The sequence below is a fragment of the Eleutherodactylus coqui genome, chromosome 6 (genome assembly GCF_035609145.1).
Source record: "Eleutherodactylus coqui strain aEleCoq1 chromosome 6, aEleCoq1.hap1, whole genome shotgun sequence".
NCBI lineage: Eukaryota > Metazoa > Chordata > Amphibia > Anura > Eleutherodactylidae > Eleutherodactylus > Eleutherodactylus coqui.
Window position 1 is genome coordinate 125672102 of NC_089842.1, and position 19675 is coordinate 125691776.

The 19675-nt window shown below is 44.1% G+C and overlaps 1 protein-coding gene across 3 annotated transcripts in view; it reads right to left on the minus strand.

Moving 5' to 3' along the window:
• The window catches only part of SLC24A4 (solute carrier family 24 member 4), a 90530-nt gene that overhangs the window by 70140 nt on the left and 715 nt on the right, over positions 1-19675 (minus strand). For all 3 annotated transcript variants that reach the window (XM_066607534.1, XM_066607532.1, XM_066607533.1), the window contains exon 2: positions 14117-14230. In XM_066607534.1, coding sequence (XP_066463631.1) covers positions 14117-14230 — 114 coding nt within the window. The remainder of the gene's footprint in view (positions 1-14116; positions 14231-19675) is intronic.

The window sequence follows — 19675 nt, forward strand, 5'->3', positions numbered from 1 at the left end:
TGCCCGCTGCCATAGGATTGCATTAGAAAACGCAATCCTATGCACACAGCTGTGGTTTATCCACGTGAAAAAACGAGCGGAAAAGAAATCGCGGTATGATCTATTTCTGTGCGGGTCTCGCAGAGGCCTGCACAGAAACGTCAGTAGTGACAGGCCAGCTCCGCTCTGCACATGTGGCAGCCGGTACATAGCAGAGATGGAAGATGCCGAGAGCGGGATCTGACCCAGCCATCTGCAGGCGGCCTATGATAAATGTGTCAAATTTTAAGACTGTCTAGTGTAAATTTAGAGCATTTATCAGTTGGCTTAGTTTACATAAAAAATTGCGCTAAAATGTTGGCACAATTTAGGCTAGAAGCCTAGAACCAATTTTAGGACAAGTCAGAAAAACTGTCTGAAAGTGTCGAAAAACACATGATCAATGTGGCACAAGCATGTAAGACAGTTTTCTGGTGGAATTTATGCCAGAAAACTGTTGTATTTTAAATAGTAAATAAGCCCCTATGTATTTCAATTTATCACTATTTTTAAGATCTCTGTTTGCTGTCAGTGAATTGGAGTATGCTTGCTTCCAATCAGAGGCTGAAAACCTGTACAGACCTATTGCTTCTCTCAGCTGAAGGTTTGTTACAATCCCACCGAGTCTAGACAATCGTTAAGGCTTCATTCCCACGAGAGCATATACGCCGCATTTTCATGCCCAGGCGCATATACCCATGCGAAACATTAGTTTCCAATGCAGCCGTTCACACAGGCGACTATACAGCACATAAATACGCCGGCAGCGTGAAAAATAGAACATATACGGTCAGCCAAATGATAGTTCTGGAATATATGCTGGCGGGTTCTAAAGACTCCTATGGGAGCAGGGAGCATTTATCCCTATTCCACACCACCTCTGCTCAAGCCAACCTAAACAACCAATTACCGTGAATCAGCCAACCCAAACAACCAATCACCATGAATGAGTTAACGCAAACAACCAATCAGGTTGCGAATGGTGTGTAGGTGGGGTGGAATTTAGTTATACTCGAGCAGGGAAAGAGAAGGGAGCGGGAGGCATTTTAGCAGCGTCCAACACTGCTTACAGGTGCCTCTATATAGGCACTGGAAGGCATCCCAAGGTTTTTGGCAGAGAGAGGGTTTTCCGGGGTGCAATGTATTTTTTCGCTAAAAACGACGCTCAGGGTCATGTGCATGGACGAGAAAACGCTGGCTGTGATCGCGGAAAAATGCCTATTCAGGTGCTTATACAGGGCAGGAGTGAAAACGTAAAAACGCCATTGCTGTATATTCGCTTGTGGGAAAGAGCCCTGAGGAAAACACATCAGCAGTACAAATTTCACTTGCCCTGATAGTCTGTAACAATGTATCAGTGCAGGGAAAATGTATCAAACTCGGAGTCTAATGTGTTTAGCTCACAGATGTGCCTGATAGTCCAGAGATTTTGCAAATCCAGCATGTGATAAAAAGAGATCTATGGCAGATTAGAAGAAATCTACAACATGGTCCAGGTCCACAGGACAGCAATTATAGGCTGGATTCACATGGGCGGATATATCGGCTGGCTTTTCACACCCGGCTGATATACGCTGCCCCTCTGATGCATTGGTTTACAATGCATCAGTGCACAGGGGCGTATTTCCGCAGCATAAAAGCCCCCGGCCAGCCAAGAAAGTGCATTTCGGCTCGGCAATTTTACATTGGCGGTGGCTGCATAGACTTTTATGGGAGTGTATGACAGCTGCCAGAGAAGGAAGGTGGGAGGGAGTTTAGCAGCATGATTGCTAAACTCCCACCCCTTCCCTGCTCCTCTCCGCCATAGGCCGGCTGTTTGCAATGAGAGGAGGTGGGGTGGAGCTAATCTCTGCCCCACCTCCTCCCACTGCTGGCTGCAACAAGGGGTGGAGAGGGGGCAGGAATTTAGCACACTGGCTCCTGCCCTGTCTCGCCTCCTCCCCTTCCTGGTCTCGGCGTATATGTGCCAGACAAGGGCTCTCTGAACAGGCGCACAAACGTTAGATTTGTGCACCTATTCACACGTTTTTACGTCGCCGGTTCGCGAATATAAAACCGCTGATGCCCATGTGAATCCAGCCATAGAGTGTGCCCATTTATCATTAAGGGCTCTTTGACAAGAGCGTTGCATTTTCACACTGACCACATCGCTGCTGAAATATGTGTGAAAAAGAATAAGCCACAATCAAATCACGGACAAAATTAGCGTTTTCTTATCCATTCTGTAAGTCTTTCCCTGCGTTGGATGCTGCTAAACTCCCTCCCTCTTAGCTGGAAAGTATATGTGTGTATGTCCAATGGAATTTCCAAAAATCTACTTCCAGATTACTGGAATTTCGCTAAAACTTTAAAAGCAAACAATACTCCCTATTTTATATTTCCCTTCCCCACAACCTCCCCTTTTCATCCTCCTACCCTTCCATACAGATTTGTGAATGCCCTGAAAATCCCTTTCGCCGGGTCCTTTAAACACATTTGTGAAAGCTGTGATGGACATGGCACATGCATGGGCACGGGGCGGCATCTAAGCTGGAAGCAAGGCGTACTGCAACGCTGGCTAATCCTCTAATTGTACATGGCATTATCCATGTCACACGAGCCCAGCTAAGCTGAGGGATTCCTAGTTGACATTTTATCTTAGGAGATGAGACACCAAGAGATGCTCAAAAAATGGCCGCAGAAGAACATAGAAAAGTGGAGTCATTGTCATCGCTGAGCGTGGGGGGGGGGGGGGGGGGGGGCTGGGTCAACAAAACGCTCCTGGGCTTTTAATATCCAAGTAAATCAATAGATATAACTTTATGAAGTAAAGTGCTGGTAGGACAGATCAGCAGAAACCGCAGCTGCGCTGTCTTTGACAAGTTGCCATTTCTGGAGTTTGCATTACAATGCACAGTCCTTTGGGGTACCTTTTCACTGGGCGGAATCACTGTGGGCATTACGCAAGGGAATACCGCAGGAAATCTACAGAGGCCATATCTGTTCCATTTGGGTGCAGATTTTGCCACATTTTTAATTACGGATCATCTGCAGAATTTAACCCCTGTATTTCACGGGTTATATTTCGCAGCCTTTTTTTAAATCCCTGCAGATTTGTTGCGGAAAATGTCTCTGGCATGTGAAGGAGATCTCTGAAATCTCCTCTACATGGCTTGTACTGTAAATGCAATAGAATTTTCTCAGGCAATTCCGCTAGAGGGAATTAAAAGTGGTTTTCCAGGCAACGCGGCTGTCAGTGTTGGGCTACACCATAATTGCAGGCTGTGGTCCCATTGATTTCTTACCCCTACACAGGGGTAAGAGCAGCGGTTTCCACTGCAACCCTGGTGTAGCCCGACAATGACGGCCGTCATTGCCCGAAAACCCACGGCCGCAAAACAGGACTAAACAGAACCTTTGATTTCAATGGTTTCGCTTTCGCTATTGGGATTCTCGTACGTTAGTACTTTTTCTATATGCAAGAAAGATAAGGCTGGACCTATCTTCCTGCTTTTTTTTTTTTTCAAACTCACGCGAGGAGTTTGAATAGTCCAAAAAAAACCCGGTTCATGCGCTAATGCGTTCCGTAGCTGCGAGCGTATTAGCGCATGTGCCCATCTGTTTAAGCCCTTAAGCAGTGTTTACTGCTTGTGTGAAGGTGGCCTTAAAGCTCCAGTTCAGTCCTATGCAATTGGAGATTAATCACTGTATAATGCAAATTTCTACAACTTTCTGATACTTTATTTTTTTAAACCTGGCGCTATTTTTAAGATCTCTGCTTACTGTCAATGATTGGGAAGATACAAACCTGTACAGATCTAATGCTTTGCACAGCATGGGTTTGCTACAGTTCGATCTAGTGTAGATATTCCTCTGTTAACTAAATACATTAGTACAAATTTCTCTCCTGTCTAGACAGTGCAGGTAAAATGTATCCGTGCGGAGTTCAGGCTGGTTAAAGGTGCATTCACACTTCCATTAGGGCTGTCAGTTTTAATTCCATTTCTGTTCCATCTCTGGAGCAGGGAAACAGAATTAAAACGGAAATAAACATTGCTCTCCCCATTGATTTTAATGAGTTTTCAAAAACCGGAAAGCTTTCAGTTTGCTTCTCTTCTATTAAATTTCAGGTTTTTTTCACTGAACAAATAGCGCAGCTTTCACTTTGATTTCCATTTTTTTTTTGAAAACCTACTGAATTTAAGAAAAGGAAACGTTTATTTCTGTTTTAATTCTATTTCACTGCTCCAAAAACGGAACAGAGAGACAGAATTCTAATTCTGGTCTCTCTCTTTCTTGACTCTGGGTAGCTGGATCTCTCTGCAGACGACTTTCAGGGCTCTCTCACACGAGCCGGCCGACTCCACGGCCAGCCAATATACGCTACCATCAGAGGCGTAAAAGCTCGTGAACGGGCGCACAAATTTAACGTTTGTGCACCTGTTCAGATGGCATGGCCCCGGAGCATATACGCCGAGGCCACCATGCCGTTGCCCCTTCCACTTCCCTCCCCCTCACCGGCTCATCTCCTCTCTGGTTGTTTGCAATGGGAGGGTGCGGCAGCGAAGCTAAGCTGCCAAGCCCTCCCCTTGTCAGCAGCCAGCAATGGGAGGAGGCGGGATGGGGCGGCTCTTAGCTCCGACCCCCACCTCGCCCTCGCCCATTGCAATCAGCCAGAGGGGAGGAGAGAAGAGGGAGGGAATTTAGCAGTCACGCTGCTAAACTCCCTCCCACCTTCCTTCTCCAGCCGCAGGCAGCGGCCGACATTTTCGGGCCCAAAAAGATAGTTCCAGGACTTTCTTTTGGGCCTGACGTAAAAATGCCCGGCACTATATTGGTCAGCTGGGCGCTTTTACGTTGTGGGAATACGGCTATGTTATCTGATGCATTAGAATAGAATGCATCAGATCATAGCGTATATCGGCCGACCATGAAAACGCTGGGCTGATATATGCTCGTGTGAAAGAGCCCTCAAACAGATACTATATGCACTCTTGTTAATGTACAACCACACACTGATCACCGAATGACCGTCTCATCTTGAATCTCTATTGGTAATGGAGCACTAGTTTATTTCTCGGATTGTCACTAGGCTTCCCAGTCAGTAATGTATGGGAGTGCCCTATTGCTGTCTGCTCACCGCCTTGCACATCAATACATCATTTGCACAGTGCCCACTGGGCAGACCTTTCATGCACCCTTCAGTCAACTGGATCCATGCTCCCCATCATGGGGATACATCCAATCTCTTTTTGTTTGTGTTGGCCTCCACCACTTTAAGATTTTCTGCTACACAGCACATAATAAAATGGAGCCGTTCAATGCATTTTGCTGGCTCCTACTATTCTTTGACGCATTGGACATTTCACTTTCGGAACAGGGTTTAACCCCCTTCAATTTCCCTAATGGCTTTTATATCCTTTTCGCTGTTAACGCTCTCACCTCCTACAGCTTGTTCCTGCAGCTCTCACCTGTCATGTCCTTTTTGATACTCTTGCACTGGCGTAACTATAGGGGATGCAGAAGATGCGGTTGCACCCGGGCCCAGGAGCCTTAGGAAGCCCATAAGGCCTCTCCTCTCAATATAGGGAGCCTAGTACTATAAATAAAGCATTATAGTTGGGGGCCCTATTACAGTGTTTGCATTGGGGCCCAAAAGCTTCAGGTTATGCCTCTGCGTTAAGAATTTAAGAGAAGTTGGGGGGCCCCAAGATAAACTTTTTCACCCGTACCCATAAGCCTTTAGTTACGCCCCTGCCTCACGGTAAACATAAAGTAGTAAAAGGCATGTTGATTTAAGCTTAAACGATGAGTTTAACTATGGCAGTGCAGTGTAAATAGCAGCCATTCAGTACTGAACAGCCACTATGTTAACTGAATGGAGAGGGAGCGAGAACTGAAATCTGCTCCAGCCGCCCTGCTGTGAGCCCGCGATACAAGCTCCCGTGCTTCTGCACGGGAGCGTGTATGTGTGGGGACGAGTGTCGGGCATTGTTTGCCCGATATTCGTCCCGTCTAAATGGGGCTTTACTGCATCTCACAACAAGAGATTAATCCAGTTTATCCATGAGGTTCTGCTAGCACCGGCCACAATCCTTCAATGACAGTTTTCTCAGTATGCAGTGTAATACATAGAAGACAGCCAATCACGGAGACTGGGTGCTGCCAGCCGCGCCTAATGAATAAACTGGACTTGTCTCCTGCTGGGAGCTGCAGGAACAACTTGTAAGTTCTTAACAACATTGTATATTAGCCCATAAGTGACAGACTGCTGAAAGAAGCATATCTGTCAATATTTAGTGTATGGGCATATTTGCACCCTCAAAATTTGCAGGCACAATATGCAGAGAATAGAACCCATTGATTTCAATGGGTTCGTTCACATTTCTGTATTTTCCATGTACATTTCGGTAGAGCAAAAAAAACCCCCACAGTATGCTATACTTTTCTGCGCTTTTGTGCACCCAAGGTTCCCATAGAAGTCAATGTGGAGTGTGCAAATGTGTGCGCAATAAGTAAGGAGATGTGTAATAATGCGTAGTTCTGCTGGGGAAAAAAACACACCTGCAACTAATTGGCCATTTCAAGCAGTGCGCCTTGTTTGCCATGTACAAATGCACATGACCTGTGGGCAGAAAAAGTACAGTAAAATATGCCGATACACGTGGGAAAAAGCATAGTTTGTTCCACAAAAACGCAGCTCTGAGGCAAGCACAAATGCACATATGCCTGTGTGAGGAAGCCTAAAGGGTCCGTTTGGGATACAGTTTTCCTGCTCCATTATGGGAAGAGGAAAATGGAATCCCTGGCCAAACAAATATATTTTATGATAGAAGCAAATGGACCCAAAAGGCACCAAACAGACCCCATTGACTATAATAGGGGTCTATCCGGCTTCTGTTATGCTGTCTGGCATGTTCCTAGGCAAAATAGTGCAGCATGCTGCGGTACTCCATCAAGATTTTTAGAAGGATCAGAGATAGAGGCCCTGAAAGGAACCTTCAGCACAGATATGAACCCAGCCTGAAAGGTTTGCTCCATCTGTATGATCACTATGAGTATGTTCAGTGTTACACCCAGCAGCAGCTACCAATAAGCCATAGGTTACCATCTGCTTGCTGTCAGGTTGCGGTACTAGTGAATTCTTGCTTACATCGGGAGCTGAAATGCTGTCCTGGTCATGTCTAAAATACCACAGGTGCAGAGCTCGTGACAGTATCAGACCTCTATCCTGGATGGAATCAAAACTGGACAGCAACTCCTTCTACTTCTCCTCAGATCTGACACTCAGGGCTCCTTCACACGAGCGTATGTGTTTTTGCGATCGCCCGTACGCGCCATTAAATCGTGTAAATGAAGAAATGAAGCAATCAATTCCCGAGCTTAATTAGCCTTCTCTCATCCATTCACATGGCGGGGTGTGATGTATTACCGAAAAAATGCGCTGCAGCCCGAAAATCCCTCGCTCTGCATAAATCCTCGGAATGACTTTAAATGCCTAAACAGAGGCACCTATAAGTTTTACCTTGCGTTGGACGCTGCTAAACTCACTCCATTTCCCCATTTTTCCAGCTCTGTTAGGAGTCTATGGGAGCCGCCAGCAAATATCGGTCATAAGCTCGAAGCAAAACTAAACTATCTTTTCCGTCCGCGCTTAAAAGCGCCCGCTGGAATTGGCAGCATATGTACTATTTTTCCCCATTGGGCGATTGTTCGTGGCGCAAAATCACCCATGTGAACGAATGCATTGGAATCCAATGCCTGAGAGGGTCGCGATATTTGGCCGGGCGTAAAAACATGGCTAAATAAACGTGTAAAAACGCTTGTGTGAATAAAGCCTTAGGGTGGTTTTACACGGGCGATAAAAACATGCAATTTTCCTGTGATGAGTCAGTAAAAAAGCAGACTATGAAACCAGTGATTTACAATGGTTTCCTTCCCATTTGCGATGTTTTCACTGATGCGATGTGGAGTAAAAAAAAAAATGGCAGCATGTCCTATCTTTCTGCGTTTTGCATTTTTTTATCGTCCATGTTTCCCTATGGAGCCTCCTGTCATCGCAAACGTATGTCGCGATGCAATTTTAACATTATAAAGTCCTTTTGCATTAAAAAACATACACGATTTTCTCACGTGATTTTAACACGGGTGGCAGCGAAGTAAGATCAAGAAAAAGCATTGCTGACGCTCAAAAATCGCGGCAACAAAGATGCGATTTTGCCGCAATTTTCTCGCATCAAAATAGTAATTGCCCGTGTGAAACTAGCCTTTAAGGGAAGCTGTCATATTAAAACAATGCTGCATACACTTTTCCAAAGTTCCTTTCGTTAGGCTTCATAGCTAAAGCATACCTGTACAATGAAGGTGTTTATTTTTCCCGTGTTGCATGCAAATTACCAAAGAGCAGTCTGGGCGGGGGCAGACATTCTATGTGTATCTCCAAAAACACTGCCCCTCTGCTGCAGCGAGGTGCAGGCGTCCTCCACGTCACCATTGCAGCGATTTGGTCCTCAATCGGTCATTTTGATCGTGTCATTGTGTATTTTAACACTTTTTTGATCTTTCAGCCAGGACTGCTCAGCCACAGTGTTGTGTACATGGGCAACCCTCTGACAGAAGGGTGCAGCTAAACTGCTGATAGTTTCCCAGGGCAAACACCAAAAAACAAAAGCTTTGGATGTGAACAGAGAAAACATTTCTCTTTGCTCTATATGCCTAATTATAAAATAAGTAGTATAATACAGGATGTAACTCAGGATCAGTACAGGATAAGTAATGTATGTACACAGTGACTCCACCAGCAGAATAGTGAGTACAGCTCTGGAGTATAATACAGGATGTAACTCAGGATCAGTACAGGATAAGTAATGCAATGTACACAGTGACTCCACCAGCAGAATAGTGAGTGCAGCTCTGGAGTATAATACAGAATGTAACTCAGGATCAGTACAGGATAAGTAATGTATGTACACAGTGACTCCACCAGCAGAATAGTGAGTGCAGCTCTGAAGTATAATACAGGATGTAACTCAGGATCAGTACAGGATAAGTAATGTAATGTATGTACACAGTGACTCCAGCAGCAGAATAGTGAGTGCAGCTCTGGAGTATAATACAGGATGTAACTCGGGATCAGTGCAGGATAAGTAATGTAATGTATGTACACAGTGACTCCACCAGCAGAATAGTGAGTGCTGCTCTGAAGTATAATACAGGATGTAACTCAGGATCAGTACAGGATAAGTAATGTAATGTATTTACACAGTGACTCCACCAGCAGAATAGTGAGTACAGCTCTGGAGTATAATACATGATGTAACTCAGGATCAGTACAGGATAAGTAATGTAATGTATGTACACAGTGACCCCACCAGCAGAATAGTGAGTGCAGCTCTGCAGTGTAATACAGGATGTAACTCAGGATCAGTACAGGATAAGTAATGTAATGTATGTACACAGTGACTCCACCAGCAGAATAGTGAGTGCAGCTCTGCAGTGTAATACAGGATGTAACTCAGGATCAGTACAGGATAAGTAATGTAATGTATTTACACAGTGACTCCACCAGCAGAATAGTGAGTACAGCTCTGGAGTATAATACATGATGTAACTCAGGATCAGTACAGGATAAGTAATGTAATGTATGTACACAGTGACCCCACCAGCAGAATAGTGAGTGCAGCTCTGCAGTGTAATACAGGATGTAACTCAGGATCAGTACAGGATAAGTAATGTAATGTATGTACACAGTGACTCCACCAGCAGAATAGTGAGTGCAGCTCTGCAGTGTAATACAGGATGTAACTCAGGATCAGTACAGGATAAGTAATGTAATGTATGTACACAGTGACTCCACCAGCAGAATAGTGAGTGCAGCTCTGGAGTATAATACTGTTGATGCTCTGTGCAGTGCCTTCTACTGATGCTCACTCCCCCACCCGCATGGGGTAAATTATATAATTCCCATATAATATAGTCATACAGTGATTAAGTAACCCTGCTCAAGACAGATGCAGATGCTCATCCTCTTAAAAAGAGTAGTGCCCTCCTGAGTAGTGACACATGATACACCCTGTGTGGATGGGATAGCCCCAAGCTCTGGTAGTCATTGGCTATAAGCAGCTACATCTCATATGTGCAATACCTACATTGCAGGCACCCACTCCCCCCCACGTCCCGTCTTCAGAGGACTCTGTAACTTTTGCTAGATGAGTGTGAACTTTATCTGGAATTTCAGCCATTGCAGGGTCATTGGAATATAAAGGGACGGCTTTAACAACTCATTATTGTGTGACAGGAGAGAGGCCGTTTACATTCACTGAATACACTGCATAAAATCGTCAAATTTTACGATACAAAGAAATAAAATGAAAAAAAATATATCTAATTTTCCAACTTCTTAGCAACAAAATGTGTGGGCTGAGTGGGGGTGGAGTGGGCGGCGGGTGACAAGGGGGCGCAGGGTAATGAGGGACTGGAATACAAGACACTTATGTCCTAGAATAAATATGTTAATGAGACAAAGTTATAATGGGAGGGATGGGGACTCTCAGGAAACAGTCAAATCTGGTGGCTATAGTCTGCATAAATAGCAATTGCTAAAACGTTTCTAGTATTGAAAAAGCATCAAACTCTGTGAATAGCGCTGTTAAGGCAGCAATAGACAAACAAACACCAGTCATCCATATTTACTGCCCCTATAATAATCCCTGATTCTGCGGTGGTCCCTATAAAGGATAAGCATCAAAGAAAATGATGTGTATTTAAAGAGATTCCATCACCTCCTTCTAGCATTATAAGCTAAGCTTGAATGTAGATGACCTGCCGAGTCCAGGGATATGTTATACTTACTTCCCCCCTCGTTCCCCCAGTGTCAATGCTGAAAGTTGCGGCTCAATACACCCCCACTACACCCACACATTATGTAGTCCGTCCATTATAAAATTGATTGCTTCCAGTGCTGACACTGGGGGAACGATAGGGGAGGTTAGTATAACACTTACATCCCCGAACTCAGCAGGTCACCTACTTTTAGCCCGTAAGCTTAGCTTATAGGGCTAAAAGTAGGTGACAGAGTCTCCTTAACGCCTTAAGGACACGGCCTATTTTGGCGTTGAGGACGTAATGATTTTTTGGGGATTTTCATCTCAACTTTTCAGAAGCCATAACTTTTGTATTTTTCCATTGACATGGCCGTATGAGGGCTTGTTTTTTGTGTCGCAAACTGTAGTTTTTATTGGTACCATTTTTGTGTACATATAATGTATTGTAAAACTTATAAATTTTTTTGGAGAGCAGAGAGAAAAAAAACACATCAACTCTGCCATTGACTTTTTTTACAGTATTAATCATGCAGCATAAGGGCTTATTTACACAAGCGTATATTGGCCAGCGTTTTCACGGTTGGCTGATATACGCTTCCTTCTGAGCAGTTTCCCCCTTTCCTCTCCCTCACCAGCTTTCTGCTTCTCTCCTTCCCTCTGAGCGGTTTGCAATGGGAGTGGGCGGGATCGGGTGGAGCTAAGTTCCCACACCCTCCCTGCCCCTTGTCCATAGCCAGCAATGGGAGTGGGCAGGACTGAGCAAACTTAGCCCCCTCCCATTGCAAACTCCGGAGTGGAGGAAAAAGGCAGAGAGTCGGTGAGGAGAGGGAAGGGGGTAACCGCTTAGATGGAAGCGTATATCGGCCGGCCGTGAAAACGCCAACCGATATACGCTCATGTAAATAAGCCCTAAATGACATGATCATTTTTTTGCGTGCTTGTACGATTGCAACAATAACAAAATTATGGATTCTTTAAGGTTTTTCCACTTTTGCACAATATAAAACCTTTTTTGTACATTTTTTTACATCATTGCATTTAAAGTCTTATAGCTTCTTTATTTGTCCATGGACGGAGCTCTGTGACAGCTTGTTTTTTGCCTGATGAGCTGTTGTTTTAATTGGTACCATTTTGAGGTACATAAGGCTTTTTGGATCACTTATATTGTGTTTTTTTGTTTTTTTTTTAAGCAAAATGAACAAAAGAAGCATTTTGCCTCGGTTTGTAAGGGCATGTTTTTACGTTTTTTGCCATGCAGGATAAATAGTATGTTTAATTTATTGTACAGGTTGTTACAGATATGATGATACCAAATATATCGGGTTTTTAACATTTTCATATTGTTTATATAAATAGGAAAGTGTTTTTTTTGGTAATTTTTTTAACACTTTCTTTACACAATTTTTTGGGGTCATTTTTTTATGTCACTGTAGGAGACTTAAACTTCAAAAGCCTTGATAATGCATTGCAGAACTTCTGTACTGTAATGCCTTATCTCTTACAGTAGTGGTAATAGGCCATGGCAGGCCAGAATTCCAGTGTCTGGCATCTGGTTGCATGATCTTTCCAATTTATCATGCCGTGTAAAAGGGCCGGAGGGCTTATTCACATGAGCTGTGAAAATGGCCGTTTGATATTCGCTACCGTGTGATGCACGGGGCGGCATATACGCCATCGGGTGGGGGGAGACAGCCCTCCCCCTTGCCGGCTCTCCGCAAGGGGAGGAGTCAGGATGGGGCGAGAGCTAGCGTGCTGAGCTCCCGTCCCTTTCCGCTGTTTGCAGTGGGTGGGGAGGGGCAGGTGAGGCTTAGCTTCACCCACATCCCGCCCCTTCCATTGCAAACAGCGGCAAGGGGCAGAGAGGAGAAGAGAAAGGGGGACGGAGCGTAGCAGTCAAGCTGCTAAACTCCCCCGCACCTCCCTTCTCCTGCAGCTGTCATTGGCTCCCATAGGAGTCAATGCAGCTGCCACCGCCAACATGGGAGCGCCTGGTCGGAACTACGGAGATACGCCCCTGTGCACTGATGCATTGTAAACCAGTGCAGCAGAGGGACAGCGTATATTGGCTGGGCGTGAAAACCAGGGCGATATACGTCCGTTTGAATAAGCCCTTATGCTGTAAGCTGTCAGAGGGGGAAGGAGACTGATTCTGTTTTGAGCCCACCTCTAGCAGCACAGATAAGCAGTAGCACCAAGAGGGAAACACAGAAGCAAAAGATTATGAAATAGGTATTTTTAATTAAAAATTTTAAAACAACTGTTAACAGTATGCAGGACTTTTAGTATAAAAATTATTGAAAGGGATACTGATTTAATTTACCAGCCACAGACAGCCCTCATATCCTTGCCAGCCATAGTCAGTGCCACTATATCAATGCCAGCCACAGCTAATGCCTGCATTACATTGCCAGCCATAGTTGGTGAACACATAAAAGACACCATAACCGTGTCAGGAAAAAATTACAGCCATAAAAGAGAACCATAGAGCATGGGTACCTACATACAGGGTCAGCGAAAGAGCCCTCATATATTGCTAGCCACAATGCCCACATATAAGGTCAGCTACAGAGCACCCATATAGTACCTATCATAGATCTACTCATACAGCGCCACCCACAGAGCTGCCATTCAAAGCCAGACAGCTACTGTTCTGCTCTCCTGCACCACCATCTGCCAGCCCATCAGGCGACTCAAAATTAACCCCATAATCTCCCCTGATTTGTAGACATGTCTCAACGTTCATATTTAGAGTATATGTGACGGCAGAACAAGCTGCACTAAGGTTTTCTCTGCACATTGTAACGCACTGTCAGAACTATGAATTTTTGAGCCCTGGGCAGGTAGCGTTCTCTTTCAGATCACACAGTACAGGAATATGCAGACAATCTGAGACAGCAGCAGGATTTATAGATTTATTCCTGTATAATGTATATTTTATGACTCTGTATTAATAGCATTGGGATGCATTATGCATTACAGCACTAGATATGAAGAATTTAAAGGGGATCTCCACTTATCATAATTTGGTAAATACTTACCATACTGACTTTGAGACACATCACGATACTCCGGTCACACCCAAAGCAAATGTAAAAATTCTGCTACTTGCTATGTGTCTGTGGCTAATCTACAGCCTTGTGATCATATGATCTCTCACAATGCACACAGATTGTAATTTTGTAGAGACCTGGATACAGTTTTAGATGTGACTAAAGTCATAATAATGTGATTTGTACAAGGGGTAATTACATATATTTAATCTATTTTAAAACATATGACTGATAACTTGTAATTACATGGTTCAGTGCAGTTTTTCTCCATGGATCCATTGCCTGACGCCATAAGTTTACGATTTCTCCAAATAACAATGTTCGATGCTGCTGTACGGTCCCTTGAAGTTTTTCCTCGTCCTGCAGGGAGAAGGGAAATTACATAAAACACTTGAGCTCACTTATTTTGTCTTCTGTATATGCTATAACCCCCTCCGTCCGCTGTCCCACCCCAAATAAAGATTTCTATTAAAAGCTGTTAATCTGTCACCAGATGCTTTTAGTAATCCGTCTCTGAACATCCCAACTTTCTCAGCTTCTGAAATGTTTGTCATCTGTGTGAGGGTGCATTCAGACGACCGTATATCGGCTGGGTTTTCACGCCCAGCCCATATACAGCATCTCTTTCTGCAGGGGGAGGAGGCTGGAAGAGCCAGGAGCAGTGCTCTGAGCTCCTGCCTCCTCTCCACCCCCTCTCCGTCCCTCTACGCTATTTGTAATGAGGGGAGGCAGAACGGGGGTGAGGCTAAGTTTCGGGAATTAGCTCCACCCCCATCCCACCTCTCCTCATTGAAAATAGTGCAGGGGGTGTGTGTAGAGAAGTCAGAGAGGGGGCGGGAGCTCAGAGCACTGCTCCTGGCTCTTCCTGCCTCCTCCCCCTGCAGAAAGAGACGCCGTATATCGGCAGGGCGTGAAAACCCAGCCGATATACGGTCGTCTGAATGCAGCCTAAGTCCTTGTTCACACGAGCGCTGTTTTAGCGCATTATAGACGTGTTAAAAAAGGGCGCTTCTATAAGAACCAATGGTTTCCTATAGAAGCGTTCACATGAAGGAATTTTAGGCACGCTAAATACTCGCACCTAACAAAGATAGGACACGCGACTGCAATGTTCGCATCCAAGTTCTGTGCTGCGAGAAAAGATAGGACTTGACCTATCTTTGGTGCGTGCTTCCCATAGACTTCTATGGGAGCTGCAAAACAGGCACCACGGACCCCCAATCGCGTGAACGGGCTAATTACAATAGCTTAAATTAACCCGTACATGTGAACTTTAGTGCAGTATAGCCGCGATCTTTTCACGCACCTATACTGCACCTAAAACAGCACTGGTGTGAACGAACCCTAAAACACATCCACGTGTGAACTGGGGAAATATTACAGTATAACTAGGCAGATTTGCCATTCAGGACTCCAGGAAAGATGGGTAACAATGTTCTTGATAGCTCTATAACACAGCACCAGAGCAATTCATTCCTAGTTACATTCCATATAATGACAGTTTATGTAATAAAGGTTAATACGATGGTGTCAGCAGGCCCTGGGTACATCGCTGTGGGAGGATCACGCACCAGATTTTTTTTGTTTTTAGGAAAAAATTAGGATTTAAGGATTAGAGAGGATTAGCTTGTTCACAATGTTACTGACTCTGAGGAATAGAAAACTGTGCTAATTCCTATAGTCAGCTGTTTCCAGCTTTGTGAGCAGCCGCTTGTCATACTTTTAATGTCTCGCAGCTAATCTATGGTTTATTGGTTGTTATCACTTTCGGTTTTTAGCGCTGTTAAAGTATGCTGAGTAGAGATGAGCGAACGTACTCGGTAAGGGCGATTTCGCAATCGAGCACCGCGATTTTCGAGTACTTCACTACTCGGGTGAAAAGTACTCGGGTACGCTGTGGGTGAGCGTGGGGTTGCAGAGGGGAATGGGGAGGGGGGGAGAGGGAGAGAGAGAGGGCTCCCCCCTGTTCCCCGCTGCTACCCCCCACTCCCCTCTGCAACCCCCTGCCCCACAGCGCACCCGAGTACTTTTCACCCGAGTAGTGAAGTATTCGAAAATCGCGGTGCTCGATTGCGAAATCGCCCTTACCGAGTACGTTCGCTCATCTCTAATGCTGAGTTGTTGCTTCAGGTACTCGGTGTCTTCATACTGATCATATATTTCCTACGTCGGTATGTGCCTCCTCTACCCTCTCTTAAGGGCTAGCTAGACCTATATGGTGGTCTTTAGCCACACCAGCCCAGTCATAGCATCTACTATCATTACCATGTTTGTCAAATCACCAATGCATTAAAATCTGCACTTATACAAGGTAACAACCCCTCAGTACAGCAGAAAGACTAACCAGTGAACTAGCCAGTCTGGACTGCAGGCTGCCAATTCTTTTCTGAACTGATACATTGTAACAAACCTTCAGACAGCAGAAATAATTCTTTGAGCTAAACAATCTGAACCCTAGGCTGATACACTTTACTTACAATGATATATTGTAACCTTCAGGTCAAGAGGGAGAGTTCTGTAACCTAAGCAACCTAAATCTCAAACTGATACAATGTATCAGTGCTGGTAAATTGTAGCAAACTATCAGAACAGTAGAGAGATTTCTCTTGCTGATAGATCCTGTGCTGATACACACTAACAACTTGATCAACTATGTTAACAGGACTGGTTCTGCGCCTCTCAAAGATTCTATTCACTCACAGCAAGTGGATTTCTTGAAATATTGAGGACATAAAGTGTATTCAAAAATTACAAACATTTCATTATATAATGAGTAACGATAGTTACATAACACTGGACAGGCCCTTTAATCTGTGATTTCATATACTGTTCACAAGCACTGTGCCAAGGAGTCATGCGACACCCCCCGCGCCGCTGCAGTGCATCAATAGACCCCGAAACACGTCATTCAGCCTCCTCATAACGCACAGCAGTGAGTCACATGACATTTAGCAATTTTAATTAAGAGAAATGAACACATGGTTCTTGATTGAAACTAAAAAGTCTCAAAGGGACTGAAAGAAACGGAAGAGCCGCAGCAGCTTCAGGAACAGAGAAGCTTGATCGTTGTGCAGATGTCCACCATGGATGAACAAAGGAGCACTATTCCACCATGTCTTATTTATATTTGTTTCTGGGAAAGCTGGGTGACGATATGGCCAGCATTACCACTCTCACATGACTGGCATTGAGTGTTCCCAGACACCTGAACATCAAACACCCCTTGTTACACAGTGATACTTCCAGCATTCCCACATTATTAGGAAGATTTGTTATCACGGTTGATCATTCCTGTGAGTTTTGTAACAGCTTTCCTAGATAAAACTAAAGCCGCTCATACACATACGATTATAATTGGTCAGAAATCGGCCGATCACTCATCACCACCAACATGCCAGATGGCCGATGAAGAAGAAAGTTTAAGGGGGGATATGGTAAGAGCACAACTCCTGTTCATATGAACGTCATAGAGCTCACAACATGACACAGAATTGGTAATAGCAGCTCCCATTCCGGTGGACCTTCATTGTGTTATTACAGTATGGCTATTCATGTGATTGCTCTCATATAATTTTCAAATGATGGTACCCAAAAAGGCCAAAATTGGACATTTCATCTGACTTTTATCTTAGTGTATGAGTAGTTTAACAATCTGCTGAAAAAGGCCTCTGGCACACTAGTGTATTTTGAGTCGTGTACTGTCCATGTTAATTCACAGGTAGCACATGCCCCCGTTATTGCCTGTGGGGCTATGAAGATTGACATTTTTTCATGCGGACCAATGGAGTTAAAAATCTCATCACATATCCTATTCCTATCCATATCATGGACAAGAAATAGGATATACTAATGCAATGTAACGTCTGATGTAAGTTGCACCCGAGCCTCTCGGGCCAAGAACAGAACACTTTGTCAGTCTGTTTAGCCTTTTTCTTCTATATCTGCATTTGGGAAAGCTAGGGGACAACCAATATGGCCAACATTAATGCTCCAACAGAATGAAAAAAACATCTACATTTCCAATGATAAATTTTTTCACTTTTTTGGTAAATTAGCATTTTTGACATTTGGGAAAGCTGGGTAACGAACAGCCAGCAGTCTTTAGATTGCAGCTTAGGAACCAGTGACATCACTAAATTTTAAGGCAAGAAGTATAATGTGGCTATAATAAGTACATTACAAACACTTTTTATATACTGTGCAAACGATGGAACTGATATGAAATGATTAAAAACAAGACTCAGCACTGAGGCAGGAGCTACTATGTACCTCTAATAAATATTATGGTAGCCAAGACATTAATACACTAAATCATCAGGTATGAACTGAAACACGCTAAATTCAGTTTTGTGCTGCAGGTAAAAATGCTGCTGGCTCCGTGGTCATCCACTTCCTTGGAAGAAATGGCGGCCGCCTCCGCAGGTTGATTCAGATTGCTACAAATTGATTCTTCTTTGAGTTTATTTTTGAAACAAAGCCTCAAGGTTAATCCTGCCTTGTGTGTGGCGGGAGGGCCAAGCCGTGACTTTAACGTAGCATTACTCAGATGGCAATCTCCTTTACGTAACACAAAGGTCAAACAGCAACCATTATACAGCGACCTGTGATGCCTGAACTTATCTGTAGAGAAGAGCCCACATACCCCGAGGAAGGTGCAACAATGTAACAAGCCTCCTCCAAATGCTATACGGAAGGGGGTCTGTATTAATAACATAATAAAATTCACAATCTTGGAGTTTCTTAATTTTACCTGTTTCTGGGAAAGCTGGGTGACAACCGAATATGACCACCATTACAGCTCCCAGAGGATGAGATACATCATGGTATAACAAAATACATTTGCTATTCAGGATTCTAAGAAAGCTGGGTGACAGGCTACATCATATGGGCTGTTATCCACCTTTCCCAGAATCAGATAGACCTAGGAAGAAAACTTATCAGCAAAGGAAGAGTTAAAGAGTACTATTTATTGGGCGGCTGGCCATTTTAAGATAAGGCTGGTTTCAGACGAGCGTATTTTAGCTCTGTATGTGGTCCGTGATTTGAGGAACGCCATATGGAGCTAATGTAAATCTATTCACAAGGCCGTATTTTTTACGGTTGATTTTTGAAAACGCAGTATGACCTAATTTTTGCCTCTGTAGTACTAATCATTTTTATTGGGCAAACATGGATCAATATTGGACCGTTAAAGACAAATATACGAAGGCAAAAACTGATGAAAATACTGATGACATATGAGGCTATTGCTTAGCAACAGAGACTGCAGATGGTGGGTGACAAGACTGGATCTCCATGACTAGGGTCACCCACATTCGGCCGGAGGGCTGTTGCCACCTTTTAGGTCCCTTTGCCAGAAAGATGACGATGGAAGCTAGAACACTGAGCTGCATCATAGATTACTGGGGTTAGTTCTCAAATTGATCTGACTCTACCTCCAACTTCCTGAAATCTCCCTACTCGATCCCCAACCCCATACCTGACCGTAGACCTAATTCTGCTCATATGCGTAGTCAAAAAGTTGGTGATCTTGACAGAACATGTACTGTAGAGATCAGACCCTTGGGCACTGCCCAGGGATTTGTAAGGATGTAGTATCAGATTATCAATAATAAAAATCTCTGGCAGTGCCAAAGGGGTCTGAACTCAGTATAGCGCCTATCACTCTGGAGATCAGTGGCATCGTGATCACAGACATCACAAATTGTCACCTCAATGGGTGATAATTTCTGACCAATGGAAACATGTCCTATCAGTTGTAATATTTTACCAATTTAAGTGGCAGAATCCTACTAATCAGACTGA